The sequence below is a fragment of the Solanum dulcamara genome, chromosome 11 (assembly GCF_947179165.1).
Source record: "Solanum dulcamara chromosome 11, daSolDulc1.2, whole genome shotgun sequence".
Taxonomy (NCBI): domain Eukaryota; kingdom Viridiplantae; phylum Streptophyta; class Magnoliopsida; order Solanales; family Solanaceae; genus Solanum; species Solanum dulcamara.
This window is the reverse complement of record NC_077247.1, coordinates 54718754-54743845: the sequence shown is the minus strand read 5'-3', so window position 1 is coordinate 54743845 and position 25092 is coordinate 54718754. Positions and strand designations below refer to the sequence as shown.

General features: G+C 33.0%; 1 protein-coding gene and 1 long non-coding RNA gene across 8 annotated transcripts; both read right to left on the bottom strand.

Moving 5' to 3' along the window:
- Positions 1–1617: 1617 nt before the first annotated feature.
- LOC129873596 (T-complex protein 1 subunit zeta 1) lies at positions 1618–10505 on the bottom strand. The gene is made up of 15 exons (XM_055948721.1): positions 10235–10505; positions 10071–10134; positions 9003–9138; positions 8024–8175; positions 7872–7919; positions 7374–7466; positions 5328–5434; positions 5127–5241; positions 4955–5041; positions 3526–3730; positions 3304–3398; positions 2741–2809; positions 2518–2625; positions 2315–2433; positions 1618–2093 (listed from the first exon to the last, which is right to left on the bottom strand). The coding sequence occupies exons 1-15, from the start codon at positions 10366–10368 to the stop codon at positions 2018–2020; spliced, it is 1608 nt and encodes a 535-aa protein (XP_055804696.1). The 5' UTR covers positions 10369–10505; the 3' UTR covers positions 1618–2017.
- Positions 10506–11908: 1403 nt separating this feature from the next.
- Positions 11909–18843, bottom strand: LOC129873660 (uncharacterized). 7 transcript variants are annotated; one of them, XR_008762737.1, is made up of 6 exons: positions 18379–18843; positions 17550–17755; positions 14037–15014; positions 13895–13943; positions 13558–13632; positions 11909–12698 (listed from the first exon to the last, which is right to left on the bottom strand). It is a non-coding gene; the product is annotated as an uncharacterized LOC129873660 (long non-coding RNA). The 7 variants fall into 7 exon arrangements; XR_008762740.1 differs by having other exon boundaries at positions 14180–15014; XR_008762735.1 differs by having other exon boundaries at positions 13895–14295; positions 14372–15014; positions 18379–18842.
- Between the last annotated feature and the right edge of the window lie 6249 nt (positions 18844–25092).

Sequence of the window (25092 nt, the reverse complement as noted above, 5' to 3'; positions counted from 1 at the left end):
AAAAAACACCTTAATTTGATCTCCTTCTCATTTATCTAAGTTTGATGAATATGTATATAGTTTCTTAAGATTTATGGTGATGAGATATATTTATTGTAGATAAGGGGTCAGTATTGATTTAGTCTTTGTCAAATGTCAATTGGGTGGTTCACAAAATTATTCTTCCATGTGCGAATATACATAATAATGTAGTGGAACTTATCCCATTCAAATATATAGATATATCTGTTAGGCACCTTATTTACACAAGGATTGAGTGGGCTAATAATACTACAGTGTCAACGTTGACCATCCTTTTCAAATCTCCTATACCTTTCAATAAGATTATTTTTTTGCTAAAGACAAAAGAGTTGACCTATATATTTACTCGAGCTCTCACACCCTTTCTTGTTGTGGGAGGCGCAGGGGAACAAATGCCTATTTGAATTGACTTATTTTAAATGTTTTAAAGTATTTTTAAAGTGTTTGGATAAATTTAAAAGATGCTTATAAATATTAAATTTTAACGTAAAATATTAATAATAAATCAAAAGTCATAATTAGAATTTTAAACTTTATGAAGTCAAAAACAAAAGTCAATCCAAACAGACTCTAAGTTCCTCATAGTTTTCAGAGTATTGTTTGTTTTTCTTTTGTTGGCGACTTGCAATAAATGAATAAAATCCAACATTAATCATCCCTTATTTTTGGAGTGTCTTTATAAGAGTTATACGTGAATCTATGTATTATTATTTTATAGTTATAGAGAATAGAATACAAACATTGACTAGTAATACATGGATTAAACATTAAAATGACAAAACAAACCTACATAATAGAGAACAAACTTCAAGAAAGTGTTGAACAAAAATGTACATCAATAATTCTAGCTGTAGCCTCTAGATCGAAGGTAAAAGAAGCACTATCGACAAACAAAATGTCAGTCACTAGAAGACGACAAAATGATCAAATGTAAAATCAATTCCCATTAATAATTTACGTCCATCGTTAGAAGCACTCAGCACATACATCCACTGAATATATGTCTATTCCATGAATTTGTGAGAGAAGACGACAAAATGATCAAACGTAAAATCAATTTCCATTAATAATTTACGTCCATCGTTAGAAAGACGACAAAATGATCAAATGTAAAATCAATTCCCATTAAATAATTCACGTCGATCGTTAGAAGCACTCAGCACATACATCCACTGAGAATATGTCAGGGTCGTTTGGTAGAGTTACAAGAATAATGCTAAATATAATATATTAATAATGTTTGCATTAGTTATACTTGCGTTAAATATTTTTTATGGATTGTTTAGTTTGATATATTAAAAATAGTATGCATTGCATAATTTTTTCAAAAAATATTTATTTACAATATACCCTCCACAAATGTGGTGAGAAAGATGTAAAAAAAGATTTTAAGAGGCAATTGAATCTTTGGCCATACATTAACATGCAATAAATTCCATTGCATTACTAATACCTAAAAATTCATGGTATTAGTAATACCACCTTAATACACAATAAAGTGTACAACAAATACAAGTATTAGTTATACATAGCATGAAAAAATGTATTAAAAAAGATACTACTAATACACATTATTTTTAATTGAAAAAGAGTTGATTGATTGAAACCTCTTTTAGATAGATTTAGGTGGAGAAATACAAGTACCGAAGACGTTAGATATAATAATGGTTCTAATTGTGGAATAGAAGGAAGACATGCTAAAATAGGCAACTGATGAACAAAATTCTCCACCACCATGAAAATGAAATTCACAACCCTTAATTCGTTTACTCTGCACTCTGCAGTGGAGATATAGTCCTATATGCAAAGCCAAGCAAAAAATAACGCTCATTTCTCAGATAACCACCCCTGGTCTCGTACACCAACTACACCCATTCGGCCTGCCCATCTTCTTTCTAATTTCATTCTTTCACCAAGAAGCACCAAATGAACGCCATGAAAAAAAGGAAACGGGAAATCACTGTCCTACGGATAGTAGATGTACATGAAAAGAATGCTAAGTTGGTTTCCGCATATTACGTCCTGCGCGAATTACTTCATCAACAAGTAGCAGCTGAGATGCAATGACAGGGCTGCAAAGGAAAAATAGATTATTGATCAGGTGCAATACAACGGAAACTCAGCTTTTGTAGGGTTGGCGAATTTAAAGGGGAAAAGGAAAAAGAAATAACAGCAAATATTAAGCTCCAGTGCTCACAGAAGAGAAGATTTCTCAAAGAGTAGAGATATTGAAACATGAATTACACATGCTCATACAACAGAACATTACAAGTAATAAGTAACCTCCACATACCCAGAATTCACAATCTGACGCTTAACAGCATAATTGTCAAATATCCCCTCCATTTGGGGATCTATAGGTTCTCCAGTGTGCTGATTTAGTCCAACAATGTTTCCTTTGTCATGCTCTCCCTGCAAAAAGATGAGAGTCAGGATGATATTTTAATTCATTATTGTTGCATTCATGAACATGGAGCAAGAGACTAATTCAGATACCGTCAGCGCTATAATCACATCTTGAGTATCAAGGCCAGAGTTCTCAGCAAGTGTTTTTGGTATCACAAGGAGGGCATTAGCAAAAGCTTCCACACCAAGTTGGGCCCGCTTAACAGATAATTTGTCATAGGCCAAAGTAAGTCAGAAGATATATACAAATATACAACACCTGAATATATCTTGCAGAGGGAAGTATTTAGACAGCAATAAACTGTGCGCATACCCCTTTAACAGTTTTCTTCACTTCGTTGATCAGGTATTGTCGAGCTGCAACTTCAAAGGCCCCAGCACCCTTAAAGTGATCACACAAGAATATACCTCAGGAACAGAAGACGCAGTACTTCATTCTCATGATATGAAGAGAATACACTACTTAGAATGAGTGAATATGCTCAAACTTCCTAACCAACTACAGGCACATGGATGAGAATTCATACACAAAGTAACATCTACTAATTAGAGATAGAGCTCAGATAGGAAGTCTACTAATGCCTTCCTTTTCATACTGTTGTAAAAAATAAAAACCCAAGATAACAGATGACAGTTCCATTTTTTCAAGTAAAGCCTTAGCCAAGATGAAATCAACATCAATACATAGGAGCCAACATGTTTATAAATGCATGTAAAGCATCATAATTCCATGCACATAAGTTTTGGTCCAAAGATAGATAGACAGTCAAAATAATACACAAACAAAGCAAAAGTCATGAAGTGAAGGCACTTCTACATGGAAATTACACAAAATATTCATTTTCTAGAGTTCCAGGCATCAATGGACTAACATACCAGTATAACTGCTTCATCTTCAATGGTATTTTTGACTGCTCTGAGTCCATCACGAACAGCATCTTTAATTTGTGCTATTGTATGGTCATTTGGCCCTGGATAGAAAACAACAGTATTTAACAAGACCAATTCCTCAAACAGTGACATTACACAGACCATCACAGCAAAACAATAGAGTTCACATGAAAAAACATGAAACGAAAACCAAATAAGTCAAAATACCTTTTATGAGAATAGTGCAGGAATAAGGATTTTTGACATTTTCTACAAATGTGTACTTCGCTTCGCCAAGAACATGCTCATACACCAGACCGGCCCAGCCAAGGCACTCAGGAGTAAGGTCATCAACAGAGTTCACTGCGTCACCGCCACATGCCAAAACCAAGCGTTCCATATTTCTTCTCTTTGCTCTTCGAAGAGCAATTATCTAGAACATGAAATGGGAATGATACTCCGTACGTTGGAAGGTGAAAATAAGATTCTTCAAGGTCATCAATCATTCAAATGAAACATTTACGTCACAAAATCTAAACTTTGGCATCTCAAATGCTATTATGGAGCTATAGAAAACAGCCTCCAAGAGAGAACAAATTTTCGTGTTGAGAAATGTGACAATGCATTAACATTTGTTAAAGATAAAAAGAGAATTGCATAAAAGAATGGGGAAGAAATGCTAAAAGGAATGCAATTGTATTTAGGGGTGTCAACTTAGGACAAAGAAACTTATAAACGTATCAAGGGATGTTTATAAACTTTACTTTGAATTTAATGGACTAAATTATATGAAATTCGCTATATTTCATAGAGCACCATCTTTTTAAATATTTTAAATGGTATTTGCATTTTCTATTGAGAAATTCCCATGTTACTTCTCTAGTTGTTGACATTGTAAGTCATATATAGGGGTATGGTCAGTTTCTAATTGTTACGAGTAGTTTAGAACCATATGAACCTCACAGGTTCATAAAATTATATACTTTTTTTGCATTATATTAAGGTTTGTTATTGTTTTATATAACAAATCAAACATTCGAATAATAGTGTAACTCTAAGATGAAGCTCAAGAAATATTAACAAGCCGTTCGGTATTTTGTACTGATATCGAAGAAAACCGAGATGATTGGGACGGTTTTGAAAAGTTTAAATTTGATTATGCGCATTAGAATAACCGAAAGATTGATATGGTATAATTTTTTAAAAATAACCGACCGAACCATACCATTGACACCCCTAATTGTATTCAAGCATACAGTGGCTGACCTTGGTCTACTTAGGACAAACAAACTTCTGATAAACTGTCAACTACGAGAATGCAATACCCTAATATTTCTATCGACACCAATCCTTGCATATAAGTGGGATTACAAAGGCATCCATGCATGTGTTCTCCTGGAACCTTCAGTAGGTCCCCATCATAGCTGCTCCCTTTTTAAGTTAGAAATTCATGATAGGCAAGTATCTTCAATGAGTTTTTTTAATGATCGAGAACAGTTACCCAGAAGGTCCAAAATGGCAACAGAAGGAACCAGTATGTTTCTAGTTAGAGCAAACAGGCAAAACCAAGTTGAAGAAGCCACATGCCTTCGACAACTAAATGATTCAGCTTGATAATTTATTAAAAACTGAATAAACTAGAGCGAAGACAACTTACTCCTTCCCGAGCGAGAAGGTCAAGGGATGTTGGATCAATCCCTTTCTGATTGATAACAACAAAGTTGTTGTCAGTCCCTGAACAAACCTGCACGCAACCAGAATAAAGGCTGTAATAAATATTTCATTACATAAACACACACATGGAAAATACTCCCAACTAAAGTGCAGACCTTGTTTTTAAGATCAATGATCTTTTGCACTCTCTCATCAACTGAGCGCCTTTCGGCAGCAACCATTGCTTCCCTCTGCTCCGCATTCGAGTAGAAAAACCCTGCATTTACTTCACTGAGAAAGAGAAGTGTGTCAACTATGTGAACTCAATAAGTCCAAGTAAATACATGTAATATGAAGCTGTGATGAACAAAGATCACCTCTTCTCATATTCCAATGATACATTACAAGTCATAATGTAACAGTTCTCAGCTCGTCTTTTCATGTCTGGATGTCTTGAACCATGGTCGAGCACAAGACCCTCAACCTGAAAGCAGAAGGAAAACATGAGTACTGCAACATGTTGAATCTGTACTCACAAAGTTCAATTTTCAGTTTTCATAGTCCAGAACAGATGGGTCTGTGGTTGACGCATTTCTAAAGGAGCCTGTCCTAGGTTGATGGTTTTAATAGGCTGACCAATTGGAATAACACCAATTTGATTATTTTTCCAACTTCCCTCATAGCTTGGTTGTTTCTCCGTTATTTTCCTTCCATTCCTCTTTATTTTTGTGTTGCAGATATTCTAGAAATAAAGATAATTATTTCAAGAATTCAAAATTTACATTAAACAAATGGTTAGTAAGCAAAGAATGAATTGAACTTCGCATCTTTTAGCTTTTCATGAATCATCAAAATCCCCAATATTTGTCTTTTGAACATGAATGACGTGTGCAGTTATGGGTGTGATAGAGCTATAGAAGCTCCACTAAAGAGGTAGGATTTATTTTGAGAAAGGAAAGAAATATACATGGTAATGTAGACAAGTTTTCTTGAAGTTAGGAAAATAGAGAAAGGTGCAGGAAACGATATAGAATATATTGCAAGAGAAAAAAAATATTCATGAACCAAACACAACCATTATTTTTGTTTCCTGAAACTGCATCTTAGATAGATAAACTAAGAGACATATCATGCAGCAACACCAACGAGGACAAGTACATCTAATAGAGCCAATTCGGGGCATGAATGCCTTGTATATGTGTCATACACATGCATATCGCAATTCCTCCACCAATGTTAACCTATATACTAAAGAATATTCATGACACACAACCACTGAATATTGTTATAATATTCACTGTTAGACTTTTAGTAAGGCATCTTTCACTTCCCAGACGATCCTCAGAAATGAAAGGAAAATTTATTTAGCACCCTCACCTTTTAATTTTAGTATATCCTGTGAATAATCTTAATGTCCTAAGCATATATTTTTTTTATGACAAGGGAAACCCGCAGCCGCTACCCTTTGGGTAAGCACAGGGTAAAACTCCCGCTCCTATGCAATAGCTCGCAAACCACACATGAGAGATAACCCGCACTAGGCAAACCCGGTGCAACGAGCTCGACCCAGAAGGAAAACCCCTTGCTTACACTAGCAAGGGGTTTCGAACTTGAGACCTCCAACATGGAAGTCCCAAGCCCAAATCACTGAGCCACTCCGAAGGGTAATGTCCTAAGCATATTGAATCAAAAGGAATCAAATATTAAATTTAACAGTTTCCTGTAAGCAGTACTTGTATTTAGAAACTTGAAAGATAAATTCAGCCCACTTTCATCATAAAATTTTAAGTTAGTTCATGAGAAATTGTGAGCAGTTCAGCTTTTCTCTTTTACAATCTAACTTGAAATACATAACTTGTGCAATCCTACAAGTTGAAGACGAATCAAAATCTGATATCTGCTATAATACTTAGTTATGTTATCAATACTTGACAATGTTGTCAATTATTGGATTTCATATTATCATATGGTGCATTCTGTACATAACAAGAACAATAAACAGATTAGAAGTTTAAAAAACAGTAGACAAGAACTATGAAATGTGTTGCAAGTACACTTGGCATTTCAGTTGGAAATTATCATTATATGTATAACAATGACAATTAAGCATGTGTTTAGATTATGGGTCGAAGTGTCGAATGATATTCCTGGTCGACTGGCAACAATAATGAGAAAATGAGAGGAAAGGGTCAAAGCAGCAACTGGATGAAGGAACAATGTTCAATTACAGAGGGAAAAAGAAAATTTACAGTGCAGGCATTTCTTGAAGTTACATGCCTATTTAAGGAGATCTTATGATTTAAATTCGTTTATTATCATATCAGTATCGTACTCTTTAATCTAACGCCAAACAATGGAACACATGAATCACTCTGTAAAAATGACAACAAAGATTCAGAAGTTATAAGTAGCATTTTACATACCAAACGAGTGTCAACATCAAACTTATGGCGCATGTGCATTATTTCAACCATGAAAAGATCAATAGCTTCTTCGGGCTTGCGGATGCAGAGCACCTGTCACACAAGTTACAGGAACTCTAAAAAATATCAGGAGAGGGGAGAAACCCCCCCGGAAGATTATAACAGCAAAGGAATGCTAACTTCAAAAAGATGAAGAGACAGATAACAAGTAATGTCAGTGTACCACGAATCAGTAAGCAAAAGCAAATTCACAAACATGCTATCTATAACCCGTTGTTCTTTTCTTTTCTTTTTTACAACAAACTGGTCTAGATAGAGTGATAAGAGTAAACTCCCTCTGTCAGAACAATATTTCACTTTCTAAAATGATATTATCAGTTTCACTTGATCCTTCCCTTCACAGGAACATGTCCCAAATGGAACAAACCAGGATAAATAAGGACCAAATAGTCTTAAATATAAATCTTTAAGTGCCTAGAAGCAAGGAGTAGCACTCACAGCATTCACAACAATATCTGTCAGTTGATCAGCCAGCGATTCATACAACTGCACGAAACCATAAATTGGTATAAGCTCTAAGAATACAGAAAGGGCAGGGCATTTAAGCAGAAGGACTATAATTCACATCACATTCAGAGTGCAGAAGAAACCTTTGTTCTCAATGTTGTTCTTGCTACCATCTTCAATATCTCTTTATCTGGCTCGTCACCCATCACTACAGGAGTCTTAAATTTTTCAAGAAATTGCAGTGTTGCTCTTTTTGCAATTTCAAAACCATCAACTAGCACACGAGGATGCATCCCTGCAAAAAAGTTCCAAGCACTTACAACCAAAATTAACTAAAGGATACATTTGAGGAGGAAACTGCAACAGTCATCTTTGGCAGGGGCGGGTGTCAAATGGGCGGGTTGAACTGTATTCGGGCGGGTCAAAATGGCTTGGGTTAATAAATGGACGGGTTATTGACGTGTCCAAAAACTACTTGGGCTGAAATGGGTTAAAAAGTGGGTCAAAACCCAACTCGACCAATTATTACTAAGTTCTAATTACTTCATTTTCCTTTTATAATTTTTGAGTACCTAATAAAGTTATTATTTTTCTTTATTATGGTTATCTATTACATATCAAAGAAAAAAAATGTATTTTAGAAAATACTTGACAAGATTTCTCATAGATCAATTTGGACTAGCTATCAACCCAAATTTTGATGGGCTGAGCTAATAGATGGGCAGGTCCAGACCAAACTTGGGGGTTGGGCGGATTATGATTTCATGGGCTAATTTTGTCACATCCAGGTGCAACCAAAAAATGACCTGAATATGATAACTTAACAGATCACCCAAATATTAACATTTCCCAGAACATGTGTATGAACAGACAAGCCAAATGTAATCATGAAATAATTAGCTGCAACACGAACTTTTCACTACACATCTATACAATTAATTTTCTGAATCTTTCTGGATTTTCCATTTAAGGTTGGATTTCATATTACACCGGGTAGTTCAACTGACATTTTATAATCGGATGAATGTTTAGCTTTCCGTAATAATGTCTCTTTTATATCACGAACGACAAGATACAAAAAGAAAACGCAACAGTTGCTGGGAAAGAAAATATATAGCAAACCTTCATCGATGCAACGCTCAGATTGCTTCATGAGCTCTCCAATGAAAAGCACTGTAGATGTAGTTCCATCACCACTTGTATCATCTTGAGCAACAGCAGTCCTAGCAATCATTATTGCAGTTGGGTTTTGTATTTGCTGCAATTTTTTACGCAGAAAATTACCAATACATAGTACTAATTGTTTGTCATTTACAATTAACATCATCAAAGTAATATTCTTCATTTAGCTACATAAAATGAACAGCAAAGGAAAATTGTCCACATAACCAAGACCAGCTTCCATACTAAAAAGTTGTAATAGTAACACATGGCCTAGTTTCAACTTCCATTAGAGCTATAACAGATGAACCACAAAGAAAGATGCTCTATGCAAACGGGACCATCTTAAAAAATGTGCTCCCATCAAATGAAAAGATGATATGCATTAGCATTTCTAATCTTCGGTGTGAATATTTAGTCCCCGAAAAATGCCCAGTACTTTAGCATTGTGGACAAGTAAGATTATCATGTGGTTTATCCTCCATCATTACCACAAACTGAATATCGTACTAATGTGCCAGCCCAAGCCCACCTTGCTCTTCCAATCCCATTTTGAGAGTCGTTCTAGATCTATTGGATTTATATATGCAGCACAAATTCAGACATCAATTTCTCAACTTTTTGTGGATTAATTTAACATATTTATAGAGTACTTTACAAAGAACTATCAATCACAATCTTTACAATTGTAGATTTTTTATATGGGTCCTAGTTTCTAAAGTTATAGATATTTGAAAATTGTTTGGGCAAAGTACTGTAGTCCTCCGGAAGGAATAATAGAGCCATGATTTTTTGCTGCAGAGGGAGTAGCATTTATCTTGTTACAGCATTGACTGCAAATGTGTAAACATCCATCAACAAACTTAATTATACATATCAATACCATCCACACCAATATCAAGTAATTTTCAGGACACTTGAAGTACAACATTGACTGCAAATAAGTAAATCATACAGCAAAATATCTAAAAACAAATACTCCACCGATATAGCTGAAAAAAGACAAAGAGTATAACAAGGAAAACTCACCATCTCCTTCAGCAATGTATTTCCATCCTTAGTAAGTTTAATGTCACCGGCACCACCAACAAGCCTAGCAATTACAAGTATACAAATCTCCATAAAATGACCTAGAAAAACATAGACACTAAACCAAAATAAAAAACCTCAAAACAGAAGAAGGTGCAGGTCACATTTTAATGGTGCCCTTAGGGCCGAGATTGGTCTTGAGAACATCCTGCAAACCCTTGGCGGCATTGATGTTCATGTGAAGCGCCGCCGATTTGTTGAGTACCTCAGCATTTGGATTCAAAACCTTAACAGACATCTGCACTTGCAATGGAGTTTCAGAGGTTAAAGAGATCGCAGTAAGAATGAGAGAGAAGCGGGAGTATCGAAGAGTGAGGGCTGGGTTTTGAGGACTTTCTGGAAGGGTTTTCTTTTGTTCTGTGAAAATGGATAGATCCGGTTTAAACCGCCCCGATCGAGTGAAGGATGTTTTCTTTTTCAATTACAATTTAAAAAAAAACTTTGAATTTCTAATATAATTTATTTTAAAAGGTTTTTAAAAAAATAATTTTTAAATAAAATGAAACTAACCCTAAATCATAAACACCAAAAATTTAACTCCAAATCATAAACCTTAAACTTCTAACCCTATTCCACAATCGACAAGTAAGGATTGCTCAGTTGGTTAAGTACCTACACCTACGACCGATAGGTCCTGGGTTCGAGTCACACTGGAGGGAAAGTGTGAAAACACTATAAATCCTCCAAAATGGGGGTAAAAAAAAAAAAAAATCCACAACCGTAACTCTTAACCATAAAATTTGAACCCTAAGCCATGAATCCCAAACTTCAAACCTATAACCCTTAACACAATCTATTCACCAACCACAATCCTTAGCCCTAAACTTCGAATTCTAAAACATGAACTTCAAATTCTTAATTTTTAACCCTAATCATATTCCACAACCATAAAATCCTAACTTTGAATTTTGAACCCCAAATCATGAAACTCAAAAATCTCAAACTCTTAATCCTAAACTTCTACACTATTTCACAATTCCAATCCTAAACTTCTCTATTCCACAATCTCCTTACTACTGAATTTTGAATCCTAATCATGAACGGCAAATCTTAAATTCTTAATCCTAAACTTTGAACTCTAAAATATGAACCCCAAACTGAAGTTGGTATTCTCAAAAATATCGATCAAAAACCGACTTCTTAGCTAAGGTTAGAAAAAACCTAATTGCGTTTCAATATAGACGTCCGAAGGTCGATTTTTACCAACCTCTAAAGGTCAATTTTAATTTTAAGTTGAAAAATCATGAATTTGATTTTTTTATTTTGTTTTATTTTTTGACTTTCAGAGGTTGGTTTTATATATTTATTTTTTTATTATCTTCAACATTTCCATCCTTAGGAAGTTGGTTATATAATAAAAATTTAAACATATATTATATTAATACTGACCTCAAGAGGTTAGTATTATTTAATATTTATTTTTTTCAAATTTCAACATTCGGAAGTCAATATTATTTATTTTTTGAAATTTTGCCTTCCGAAGGTTGGTATTATTTAATTTTCATTTTCTTACTTTAATTATTTTCGACTCCAGAGGTTGATTTTTTGGATAATTTTGCCCAAAAACCAACTTCCGGAGTTTTTTTTTGGCAACAAAATTGGCAGCAAATTGCTGCAATTTTTATTGCCCACCTGCATTTTCAATACAATAATGCACATATTCAACCCAATCAGCTCAAGAAGCCGCCGCCACGATATTTTTCTACATTTACGTTACACTACTTCAAAATAAACTTAAACTCATTCAAATTAAACTTAAAATCATTCAAATTAAACTAAAAATACAATCAAACAGTTACATAAATGTACGAATGAAAACAATTTCCAGGTTCTCTCAGTAATTGTCGTGTCTATCAGGAAAACAAAGCTTACAGTTCCTATAAATGGAGAGGGATTACACGAATGAAAAGGACAGCACCAGAAGAATCTCACATACAGATGACTCAAGTAAGCTTAGCTTGCCCTGTTTTAGGATCTTATACTATGTGATATTCTCCATAATGCTAATTAATCTCATCAACTTGAACATATGACACACCCTTGTAACTTTACAGGTATATTACATCAAAATGTAGCCCCCCTTCCAAAAGTATTACAATTTAGGAGGCCTATTTGTACTTTTTGTTACAAATAGTCTAAAAGATAAAAAATATCTTCAGTCTGTCCTAACACTTTTTGTTCTTGTAACTTGAATGAACAGGTTTCTTGATCGAGCTGCAGTTATAACCCCATCAGACATGCTGATATTACCAGATAAAAGTGAAATTCCTAACCGATGGAGACTCTGTACTGTGACACAAGTTGAAGAGGTCAAATGTGTTCTAAGGCTACTGCCAATATGGTTTTGTACAATCTTGGGATCCAATGTCTTTGTGCAAGTGCTCTCTCTTCGTCGAGCAAGGATCTGCAACGAACACAAGAATAATGATCTCGGGCTTTCATATCCCACCAGCAAGCATGGCAACATTTGACATCATAAGCACATCTTCCTTCATCATTTGCTATGAGAAGATCTTGATTCCTCTGTATGTGACACTGACCCAAAGTAAGCCTAAGCTCCCAAGTGAGCTACAAAGAATAGGGACAGGGTTACATTTGCTCGTGGTTACATAGTTATTTGAAGAACAGCTTTAGACAATATTCAGATTAAGCTATAACACATATTACTGTATGTCAACCAGTTAAACAACTCGCCACAAAAGATGTTTTAAAATGAAAATCTGGGACTCATGCACAATTTTGCATCTTGAATTGTTCCAACCAAAAACTACAGGACTTAAACGTTGTTTGCATTTTCCCCCCTTTAACATGCTTAGAATGACTAGACATGTTTTTTTTTCCCTAGATAAATCAAATGGACATCATCTAAACTTGAGGCAGACCATATAGTCCATTTTAAAGGTTCCTTTACCTCGCCGTTTCCCTTCCCCCTCTTTTCTCAATTAAAGAAGAATGAAAGATTCTTCAATTAATTATCTGAAATCAATCAACATGGCACTCTTATGCTACTATGAAACTAATAAATGATCTCTTAAATAGGTGTCAAATTATACCTCATTAAGAAGCTAACCCAAACTAGTCAATTCTGAGATTTCTCCTTTGTCATTAGCTAACTGAAATAGTGCGCCAATTGTAATCTAGTATTATAGTAGTTATTATTTTCTTTAAAAAGTAGAGGATGTGATATGGAAATTATAAATCATGTTTGGAGCAAAGTAAAAAACTGTCCATTGTTAAACTTACCGAAACATTTATGAGTATAGCTAGTGTCTCCGTCCCAATTATTTGTTTTTTATTTAAGAAAAGACGATCATTTCATGGGGCTAAAATGAAATCAACACCAACTTCTTCAAATAAAATCAGCAATGAATCAGTGATGTAACCACGAAACGGATCACTGGAAAACAATAATACTACACAAAATTACCTAAAGAAGACAACTATGCAGCCAATCTCGTGTCTGTGAAAACGTTGCAACTGATATGTCAATAACAATCAAGCCCTATTTAGAAAGAATACAGTCACACAGGGTGATAATTGTGTTAATAACCCAATCTTCATTATATAAAATAATCAAATTGAAGCAAATAGAAAACAAGCATCATACATGTGATGTGAAGGAACACATGTAGTCTAAAATAACAAGCATCATACATGTGATATAACACTGGTTCATCAAGAGTAGTGGCTAAATTTAATAGAAAATCAGCCACTTTATTAGCTTCTCTATAACAGTGTGAGAAGGTAAAAAAAAGAATTTGGACCTTCACTTGAAAAAGATTCCATCACAATTCAATGAGTCAATGAAAGGGCCTGGATACAGAAACAAAGTGTAAGTACAAGCACAAGAATTTCCATAAACTTGTGTGTTTGAATTTAGTATGACAGAGATATATAAATGCTTACAAAGTGAGAGCGAATATCATAAAGTAGAGCTAATGTAATCAATAATATTCTGCAGAGTTGCTATTTCCACAGGATCAGTTGTACATTAAATTTCTGACCCTTTTAATATACGAAGCTAATTAAGAGTAGATTGAACACATTACGGTGCCATTGGATATGTTTCTCAAATAGAGAAATAAAGGAAAAGATGATCCAGTATGTGAGTAGTTTCCTCATGTGATACTTGGAGTCGGTCTCAATTGCTCAGATTGAAGCATATCTGAAAGAATTGGTGAACACCAGTAAAAGCTGAAGCAAAAATATACTAGAATACTTGAAAGAAAAGTGAGACTTACAGAGGATAGCCCAGAGCAAGTAGGGGCCTGCAAATTACATGCAAAATAACAACTTAGTTGAATCATGCAAATATGTACTACTCTATAATGGTAATATATACATTCAACAGTGTGCAATTTTATATCATAGAAATACAATAGAACTACACAACTTATAAAGCAACTCTATATACCTTTAGTTGGATTGTGTATACATTTGGTGATTAGAACTAGTTAAAAAATACTTTATGAGAAAGAAAATTTGCAGTAATTTTTTCTTTGAAGAGTTATGAGGGATAATTTGCACAAGTAAAGAAGCTAAAAAATATCTCAAATAAGAAGGATCACTTCTCAAAACAAATAATTTAACTAATCTGTAAATAACTGAAAAACTTCATATAGATGAAAAATGAATAAAATAAGAACGAGAGAACCATAAATGTAGAACACATAACTTGTGTTGTTTGCTTTTCCATAACATGACATTTGCTGCATATGAGCAGTCCACATATAAAGAATATCTGGGAACGCATAACCTGGACGGATTTGAGGAGTGCTGCGACGGTGGAGGTGCTGCAGTGTGAGAGTGGGGCACTGCGATGGTGGAGGGACTGCCAGTGGAGAGCCTACTGTGAGAATGTTGCCAACTAGATTCTTTTCCTGTCTGAACTATGAAAGGTACTACTAAGAGACACATCAAATTATCAAAACAAAGGTATTCTTTAACCCAAAAGGAAAAGCTTCTTAAAAGTAGTGGCTAACATATATTATCATAGGAGACAATGTATATCTTTAAACCAAAATTTGCTTAAAGTGTAGAGCTTCATTTATGATTAATTTCTTATGAATGAACCACGATGAACTTACCTCTTCTAAGCATTTTAGTAAGGCGCCTTATTTTTTACTACATTATTTTCTCTGTGTTGCTCTACAATAACTTAGTTATTGATCTAATTTAATTACATTCACGTACAGAGTAATGAAGTTCGCAGTATCACTGATACCTGATATAGAAAGATACTTCATTTTTTAATTTATTATGGATAAATATTTGTAATTACTTTATAGTGAAAGAATCTTAAGTTATTGGGGTGTAGAAGTTAAACCCTTTCAATATAAAACATTATCATACTTGAAGGAAAGGGACTTGTCCGATTCGATGTAAACCTGGTTGCACTTGAATATAGGAGGACTCAGAGCTTGACCTCTTTAAGTTACCAGTACCTCATCCAAAATAGTTGACAAGTAGGCATTCATCATAATGTGACTATTTGTACGTTGATCACCAAACTACAACAATCTTCCTCTTTTATCCGGACTTATTACTCTCGCAGTTATATTGTTTAATATATATTATTTGCTATGAGCTAACCTAGTTGTTTATTTATCATCTCATAAAGGAAGAGGTAAAAAAAACTTAGAATAGTTTGAGGATTACCAAAATCATAACAGACTAGAGAATTATAGCGTGAAGCTTCATAAAACTAGATTAACAAGAAGAGAAAAACATGTATGATGCAATAATTATAGTGTATACTGGTAAGGGATTACAAAATCAGGATAGACTAGAGAATTATAGTGTAAAGCTTCATAAAACTAGATTAACGAGAAGAGAAATACTTAACAAACTAGTAAAGGAGGATGAAACCAACTTGTTGGAATGTAAGAATGGATAGAATCATCTTCAGTACACAAGTTAATTTACATGGAACAATGAGCTCAGTACACTCCTAGCATCAGCTTTGCTTACCGAAATATTGCACAAACTAAGTCTAGCAATCAATAAACAATTTTGATGGAACAGTTAATTTACGCACAAAACTCATGGCTATATACCTACAAGTACCACAATCCACGTCCCCTTCCACAACCCAACTCAACCCAGAAAAAAACACAGCAACACTCACATTCTATCAGTTCTGATTCTTTATTTAAGCTTCAGTTACACAATGTTTGAAATAAGTTTCAGAAAATAAAGATGAGTGGACCTTAACTCCATTTTCAAATTTATCAAAATATGTTAAGAATTCAGCAAAACTTTAACTCCATTTTCAAATTCTCACAGAAAGATGTCGAACCCTACCTGAGAAGGTGCAGAACCACTACCCTAAATTTGATCGACAAGGGCGAAATTTTGACGGAACTGCTAAAGGGAGAAATAAAGGCTGAAACCTAGGTTCTTTCAAAAATCAAAAACTGTGGCAGTCAAATTAACATAGCAGTGAAATAGAAAGAATAGAGATAATTATGCCTACCAAGTGTTGTATGGAAATCAAACTTTGTATGTGTAAATTTTACAGACTTTCTTGCACGAAATCTTGGGGTTCTGAAGGACTCCCAGTATTGACGGAGAGAACGATACTGAGGTCACTGGTGAATAGAGAAACCTAGTTCCTGGTGCGCGATAGAAAGGGGGAAATATTTTTCCCTAAAGATTTAGCAGACCCTTCTAATTAAACTAGCCTGAGAAGAAGTGCTTGTCATGCTTTGTTTTCCACATTTAGACAGGTATATATACTTCAGAGGGAGGAATGTGAATGTTGAAGAGAATAAGCTATAAAGTGTACTAAAAGGTTTGAGAATGTGGGTGAGCAACTAATCCTGTATTAACAACTACAATCAGTACTACAATTCCTTTCCCTTCTAAGACTGATTTGCAAATGGTTTACACGTACTTAACTTTTTGAATGTATCAGATATGACAGAGACAAGTATCCCGCAAGAAGTGTGACAGATGTTGGCTGCTTGTGAATCAGATTTAAGTTCCTGCTTTAACCAAAACATATAACTTCATGCTCACAGTTAGGAGGTTTAACTTTAATGAATGAGGCTCAGATCTGTGCTTAAGCTCAGGCAAAAAGTGATTCTAACGACGCCATGGCTGCAAAAACCACCAGAAATTCTGGTGGCATGCCCCGCCAAGATACGGCCGGATAACGGTAAATGCCCGATTAATCAGCTCAGAAGGGAATAAAAATTGACATAAATCATCATTGCCTCTTTCAAGCCATCTGATTATACTCACCCTCATCGCTTCCACCAGCAACATTCAATGATATGGCGGAAGCATTAAAATAAAGAAAAAAAAGAGTGGAAGGGCATAGAAACCCTTTGACGATATATAACAACAATCCAAGCAAGCTGTTAATAATATAACTCCCTCCAATAAAATTGATAGAAGAATAGTTGGGATTCTTACAGTAATACAGAAATTATTGGCTGAATACAGAGAGAAGCAATCACCCATTCAATGAACAATCATCAACTCTCTGTAGGCTCATTCTATCCCTTTTGAGCTTTTGCTTTGTTCATTTTCCCAACCGTTAGTTTCCCTAAACTGACAGAGAAAGTTAGGCTCAGATCTGTGTTAAACTCATGCAAAAAGAGAGTCCAACAACACCATGGCTGCAAAAATCACCAGATAATCAGCTCAGAAGAGAATAAAATTGGCAAAAATCATCATCGCCTCTCAATGCCTATAGCAACAGATACCAGGTGGAAAGTGGGCTAAGTACACTACTTATAAGAATAACAAACATAAAAAGAACATCATGGAGAAACGAAATAGAGTTGTGATATACGAATGGAACATCATACTTAGAGGAGAAAAGGTATATCAATTTTCATATAAAGCATATGGCCTCATCATCAGAAGTAGCAAACAAAGGAACATAAGAATTCATTGAAGAGCCTCACCGGTCACTGCTATCGACTATAAGATGTTGAATTTTTCTTAAAGAGAATGCATGCAAGAATTCCAAGAAAATCTGACAATGTCGAGTTCTTGAATTTTCCTTTTTCAGTTTACTACTTCTTTTAAAATACTTCTTGAATTTCCTTGATATGTTCCATGAAAATAAATTCTTAAGACCTACAATTTCTTAAATATGCATTTAAGAATACCAATGTAACTTCAAAAGGCCAACAAGTTTTTGAATTTTTCTTAAAAATTCAACATGCAATATCGAGTTCTTGAATTTTTCTTCTTCATTTTAATGAATGGAAGAATATTAAGAGCAGTAGAATACCAATAGATAGATTGGCGGGAAAATTGATTTAGGGTTTAGGATTTTGATCGGACATCGTCACCGGAACAGTTAAGAGCTGCTCTGGTGGAGTACTCTAAGATGCGCCGGTAGCGTATATAGATGGAAGAATACCACTAGACAGATCGGTCATTCGCTTAATTCTTGAAAATCCTTAAAAGACTTCTGCGAGAATGACAACATAATTTTCTTTAAAAGATTTCCTGAATTTCCTTAAAATCGAATACCAATGTAACTTCAAAAAGCCAACAATTTCTTTCTGGAAAAATGCATACAGATCAGCGGAAGACTTAAGCATGATTTAGGGTTTTCATCGGACACCGTCACCGGGGCAGTTTATATCAGCAAGACAGAAATCTGGTGGCGTACTCTAAGATGCGCCGGTAGCGTATATGATAAGCGGGATTTCGTATTATGATATGGTGGTGAGTTCTAAAATGCACAGGTGGTGTCTCATTTGTAGTTTTCGAATTAGTTAATACACGCGGAAAAAAAAACTAGTTAATACAAAATATATTATTTTTCAAAGTTTTTATTCTAGAGCCCGTTTGGATCAAAACCAACTTAAAGTCTCTTTTTAGCTTTTTGACGTGTTTGTCTAATGCTAACTTTAAGCCATAAATTTCTTAAAGTCAGTCAAAAATGAAAAGTTAGAATTTCTAACTTTTTTTTTCTAGTGCTTATTAAAGCCATTTTGTTTGACCATGAAAATTACTTTTATATCCCTTATATTTTAACTAAATTTCCAAACTACCCTTTTTATTCTTTTAACCCTAAAATTCAAACACTTATTTTCAACATAAGCACTTTTATCCAAACACTCAACTGCTTATTTATAAAAATAACTTCCAGCACTTCAAAGTTCTAAAAGCACTTCATACCTAAAAATTATTTTTTTTAAGCCCATCCAAACAGGCTCCTAGTACTCCACTTATTTATTAAAAATAAAAGGGGGGGGGGGGGAAGGTTTCGAAATAAATTGAACTCTTACCCCATTTACAATTTAGTAGATCTTTCTAATTAATTTTATTTGTAGTTAACATAGAATGATTTTTTAACGTGTCTTTAATTCGTTATGTGGTTATTCTTTTCTTTTTGAATTCTAAAAAAAAATGCCATGTCGCCGTTGAATTCCATTTTGAGAAAAATAGTACGAGTGATACCACAATATTTAAAATGAGGCGAGTGATATCCAGCAAAATCATCATGCCGCCTCGCCTCATTTTATTCAAAATGGGTTGCAACGACATGACAACTCTTTTTAGAATTCATAAAAAAGAAGAGTCGGCACCTAACGAATTAAAAGCGCATTGGAGCACCATTCTACACTACATAACATATAAATTTATTTTTTTATAAAAAGGTATGCAAAATCATGAATTGGGTAAGGGTTCAGAATGTGTTAGGCACCTTTCGAGGTCCACAAATATGGGTCCCACCTGGATCTCGTGAATATGTTGGGATTGATGTGGCAAACAATATTCACTAGCTATTATTATTAATTAGAGAAAACCTATATGATAAAGGAGATAAAATTTTATTTTTTGAAATAAATAAATAATTTAAACATAAATTAATTAAATAAATATAATCTAGGTGATAAAAAATGTCATGAAATTTGAATAGGAGTGACAGTAGCTTGAATTGATAAGATTGGAGATTAAGATCGTATGAATAGTGTGAAAAAAAGATAGAATGACTCAAGTTATAATGGATATATGTGAGAGTAAAAGGATCTTATCTTCGAAATGAGAAACACAATTGGTTTTGCTCATAATCTGTGAGTCTTTGCAATATTTGGCTTATGATATAACTAAATAAAACTATTAGAGTATATATATCAAATAAATGACAAAGTAACTTATAAACATGATGCAAATTCTCATTTAGACTATGATATTTGGCTTTAAAAGATAAGGATGGCGTCTTAGACGATGATGTCTTAGAGCCATGATACGTCAAAGTGAATCTTTAGATCATGAAATAATGTCTTTAGACTATGACGCATTTGGAGTATGATAAACAAAAAGTAAATCATTAGACCATGAAATGATGTTTGGAGACCATGAAAGTGATGTATTTAAACTATGACGCTTTTGAAGCATGATAAGCATAAAATAAATTATTAGGCCATGAAATGATGTTTGCAGGCTATGAAAATAATGTCTTTGAATTATGACGCATTTGGAGCATCATAAGCAGAAAATAAATCCTTAGGCCATGAAGTGATGTTAGCGGACCATGAAAATGATGCCTTTAGATTATGTGACGCCTTTGGAGCATGATAAGCGGAAAGTAAATCCTTAAGCCATGAAATGATGTCTTCAAAGTATGATGTCTTTAGATCATTGAATTATAATTAAAGATAATACACCAGATAACGCAATTTAGTAGGCAAAAATAGTAGGCTCGATGCAAAAGCAATTTTCGTAGTTTGATGCAATAGTGACTCAATGCAGATGCAGTTATTGGGCTCAATGCGATAGTAATGTATATGCAATTCTTGAGCTTGATGCAATAGTGGTTCAATGTATATGCAGTTCTCGAGAACAATACAATATCTTCCTTCTTGTCACCATACCACCAATAGCCTACCACCTTATCTTATGGACACTCTCAAAAAAAGCTTTTGACTTAGTTGATTTCGATTATACCCTAATCTCGAAAGCCCTAAAATTTAAATTATTGATTTATAATTTTCTCCAACTGTAGACTCCGAAGGCTGCTGTTGAGTTAAAATTCTCTGCTATTGAATTTATTAGTAACAACTCCACGATGACTGCTTATATGTTACATGCAATCAAGAGGTCAAGTACAGATTTTCCCCTTCTCGTCTATTTATTATCGCGATTATAAGATGACTTGCATTGAGAAACAAGAATCATCTATCCCTGTGAAAAAGCTTGAGAAAGATAAAAGACAAATTAGAGAATGTTTCTACCTATCTTATGATATTATTTTGATAATTTTTTAAGAAAATTGAGGGTAAGAATAGTGATTATATCACTAATTCAACCAGGACAAAAATTATACGTCTTATCCTTTATTTCAATAACCTACTCTTGATGCCAATAATCAATGTTAATAACACAATTGAATAGAAAAGAAAAGAAATTCACAATTTTTGTATATTTTGAAAGTGAATATCTTTTGTCCAAGAAAGATTTGTTGGAGATTACTTATGGATTGATAAATAGCAAGGTGAATTTTATATGGCCTATAAGGCTCCAAAAAGGGAGAAATCTTGAACTTGAAGAGATATTGCCTAAAGATTTTTTTCAATAGGATAGGAAATAGGGGACAAGTTTTTAAAGGATGGACCCCACAAGTAAAAATCTTGGAGCATTCGAATATTAACAAATTTGTGAATTCTTGGGGATGAAATCAAGTAATAAAAAGCATGAAATATGATGTTTCGATTATCTCAATGCCTATTCAAATTGATCAATCAGTTAATTCTAGGCTTATTAAAGATGTTGGCAATGTTGTGAGGGATAGTAATGAAAAAATTCATAGTGAGAAAGTTGCAACCATAATCAATCAAGTTGTGCTTGACAGGGATGGTTAATTTGTAAGGCAAAAGACAAAGGACATAAAGGAAATGATTTGTTCAAAAGGAGGAGAAAGAAATTTAAGTTGCCAAGAAATCGAAAAAGCTACGCTCTAAGAAATTCTAGTACTCCTAGTATTTTTTTTAAAAAATATTTAGATGCTTATATTATATAGTATCGTACTAGCTAGGGTAGTTTTCTTCCTCTTTGGTTAGGATCTTTAAATTTTGAGTTGTCTAATTGTTTTTCCTTTAAATGTTGGACATTCTATTGTCTTATTATAAAGTTAGTCTTATATTTCTTTTTATTTTAATTCCATGATCAACGAAATGGTCATTCAAAAGATGAACTTTCAGCGCAACAAATAATGGATTTTGCCGTAATAATATAATTCTCACTATATTATATTTAGCAACAATAATAAATATGAATATTTATAATCAATACTCTATATAAATGTCGTTAAAAGTTTTAGTAACTCTGAATGCAATGACATTAACTCAATTGCTACTAGAGTTGGTATAAGAATTTAGATAAGTTATGACTCCAGCATAAAAAAGAGCACATTAATTTTAAAGTTGTGAATGATTGATACAGCTAGTTCTAAGATTTTTTTTCGTAATTATTCTTGAATAAGTTGTACTCATTGATTTTGACCGGAAGAAGGATAGTGCACCATTCATCAATCCAATCATACTATATTTGTCTATCCCATCCTGCCAAGTAAGCAAGTAGCCTTCATTCTATAGAATACCATCTTAAAATAGAATCAATAATAGGGAATACAATAACTCTATCCTTCTGAAAAATTCCTTTTGAGATAATATTTTTTAAAAAATCTTTTGCTGCTAAATATCTTGTAGTGTTCTAATTTCGAAATTTATTTTCTCTCTATAGTTCAATAACTGTCTTGAGAGATGCATAGATTTTTTCCCCACTAACTTGTTGATTTTAATTCTGAATTATGTGTGTCGCACTTCACATTGAGTGCTCTTTTTTTTTTTTTTTCTCTCTCGTCAAAATAAAAATAAATGGATGAAGATAATAATCAAAAAGAACTTCTGGTGTCTCAAACTATTTTGATCGGATTTCCAACCAATATTTTTGTTTTTCACCTTTTCTCACCAAACAGTGCTTTGTAATTTGTGAGGTCCATGCTTTCAATTAATCATATTTCAAGTCTTTTAACAGTTATTTAGGGTGGATATAAAACTAATCTTGATCTAAAATTGTTTTAATTTATGATTTTGATAAAAAAAAATGTCGTTTTTGTTTCTCGATCACATCGTGTGGTCGTACAGAAACTTATAATGCCCCCTACAATACAAATTTATTTTTGGATAATGCAAGGTCTTATTGATTCATCTTTTTAAGTTGAAGATCTGTTGATAAAAAATTACGTACATTGAATATACGGGATATGTTGTTGTTCTATTCATCGTGTCAAATAAATTAAGATCATGTTTAATATCCGATAATAAATATATTAATTAAGTGATAAATAATTACCGTGCTTCTATATTTACATCATCTTTATATTTAACTCGTTTGAACACACATTTATTTTAAATATATAAATGATAAATAGATAGTACGTTTAAAGTTGAGAAAATTAAAATGACTGTATAAATAAATAAGTTAACGTTCAATTCTACTTAACGTTTATTTAGATTGAAAATTATCAAGTCAGATGGATTAAATAGTTCATCATAATCCAACTAGCCTTATAAGAAAATGAATTGTATCTTTTTGGTGGCGTTAATACATTACAGATTAACTAGTTTATGAAGCATTCTCTCCTGTGATATGAGGATGCTAAGATACTCTATAGGATTGTAATAAAATATTTTCGATATATTCAATTTTCCCCTCCTTTTCTTCATTTTTTTAACGGGGAACATGATTTAATCAATAAGTTATAAAAATTATAAAGAATATATATTTGTATCAAATAAACATTGATTATCCCATATTATGGGAATCTTTATTGAAGGCATTTATTACCATTATCACAAATCATAATTTAATATGCATATAAGCTTAACACAAAATTATCATTTTGTAAAGCTACATAATACATTATTCTAAAATCGTAAAATGATATTTTAATAGCAATTACTAATAACACAATTATTAGCTATTACAACTAGTCAATTACAACGAATTACAATGATCTGTCAGTGCAAAAAAAATAAAAAATACCACGTGTGAAAAAGAATATATAGGAATAAGTTGAGATTATAAATAAAATTTTTTATATAACAATAAAAAAAATGGATAAATTTTAAAATTTTAAAACAGGTCAACGGTTAAAATAAAGCAATTTTTGAGATTTAAAGATTTTGATTTTTAAAATCTCTAATAAATAAATAAATTATACGATCAAACAGATATTTGAAATTTCTTTATGAAAAAAAATACTTTCAAAATCTAAGCTAAACGTAAATTTAATCTATTACATCCAAGTCCCATGTTTGGTTTTCATTTTTGCAAACCCTCTTCGATGCACCTTATTTCACTACAATGTTTCTTAAAAAAATATTCACGAGTGCTTCGATTAAAGAAAATGAGAGGGATAGAGGAGCAATATGAATATATTTAATTTAATAATAATAATAATAATAATATATTCAGTAAAATTTTATAAGTGGGTATGAAAAGAATCGAATATAGGCAAATTTTATTACTATCTCATAGAGATAAATATACTATTTTTAAAAGACTCTCAGCTCAAAAACATCAAATATAAATACCAAGAATAAAAAAATAATATAGAAAAACATAATAATTAACAACGAAAACACGGCAAAGCTTATAAAATATATTTAATTTAATTAACGATAATAAATTATAAACTAAAAATATAGGTGACTCAATATATAATAATTAAAATAAAATGTCCTTAAAATATAATAGTAGTACATATCTTAGTGGAATAAAATAAAGTTTATTTTTGAAGCAAATGACTCAACTAACATGACTTGTGATACAGAGCCCGTTTGGATGGGCTTAAAAAAAGTAACTTTTATGTATGAAATGCTTTTAGAACTTTAAAGTGCTGAAAGTTATTTTTATAAATAAGCAGTTGAGTGTTTGGATAAAAGTGCTTAAATGAGGAAAATTATGTTAATTTTAGGGTTAAAAG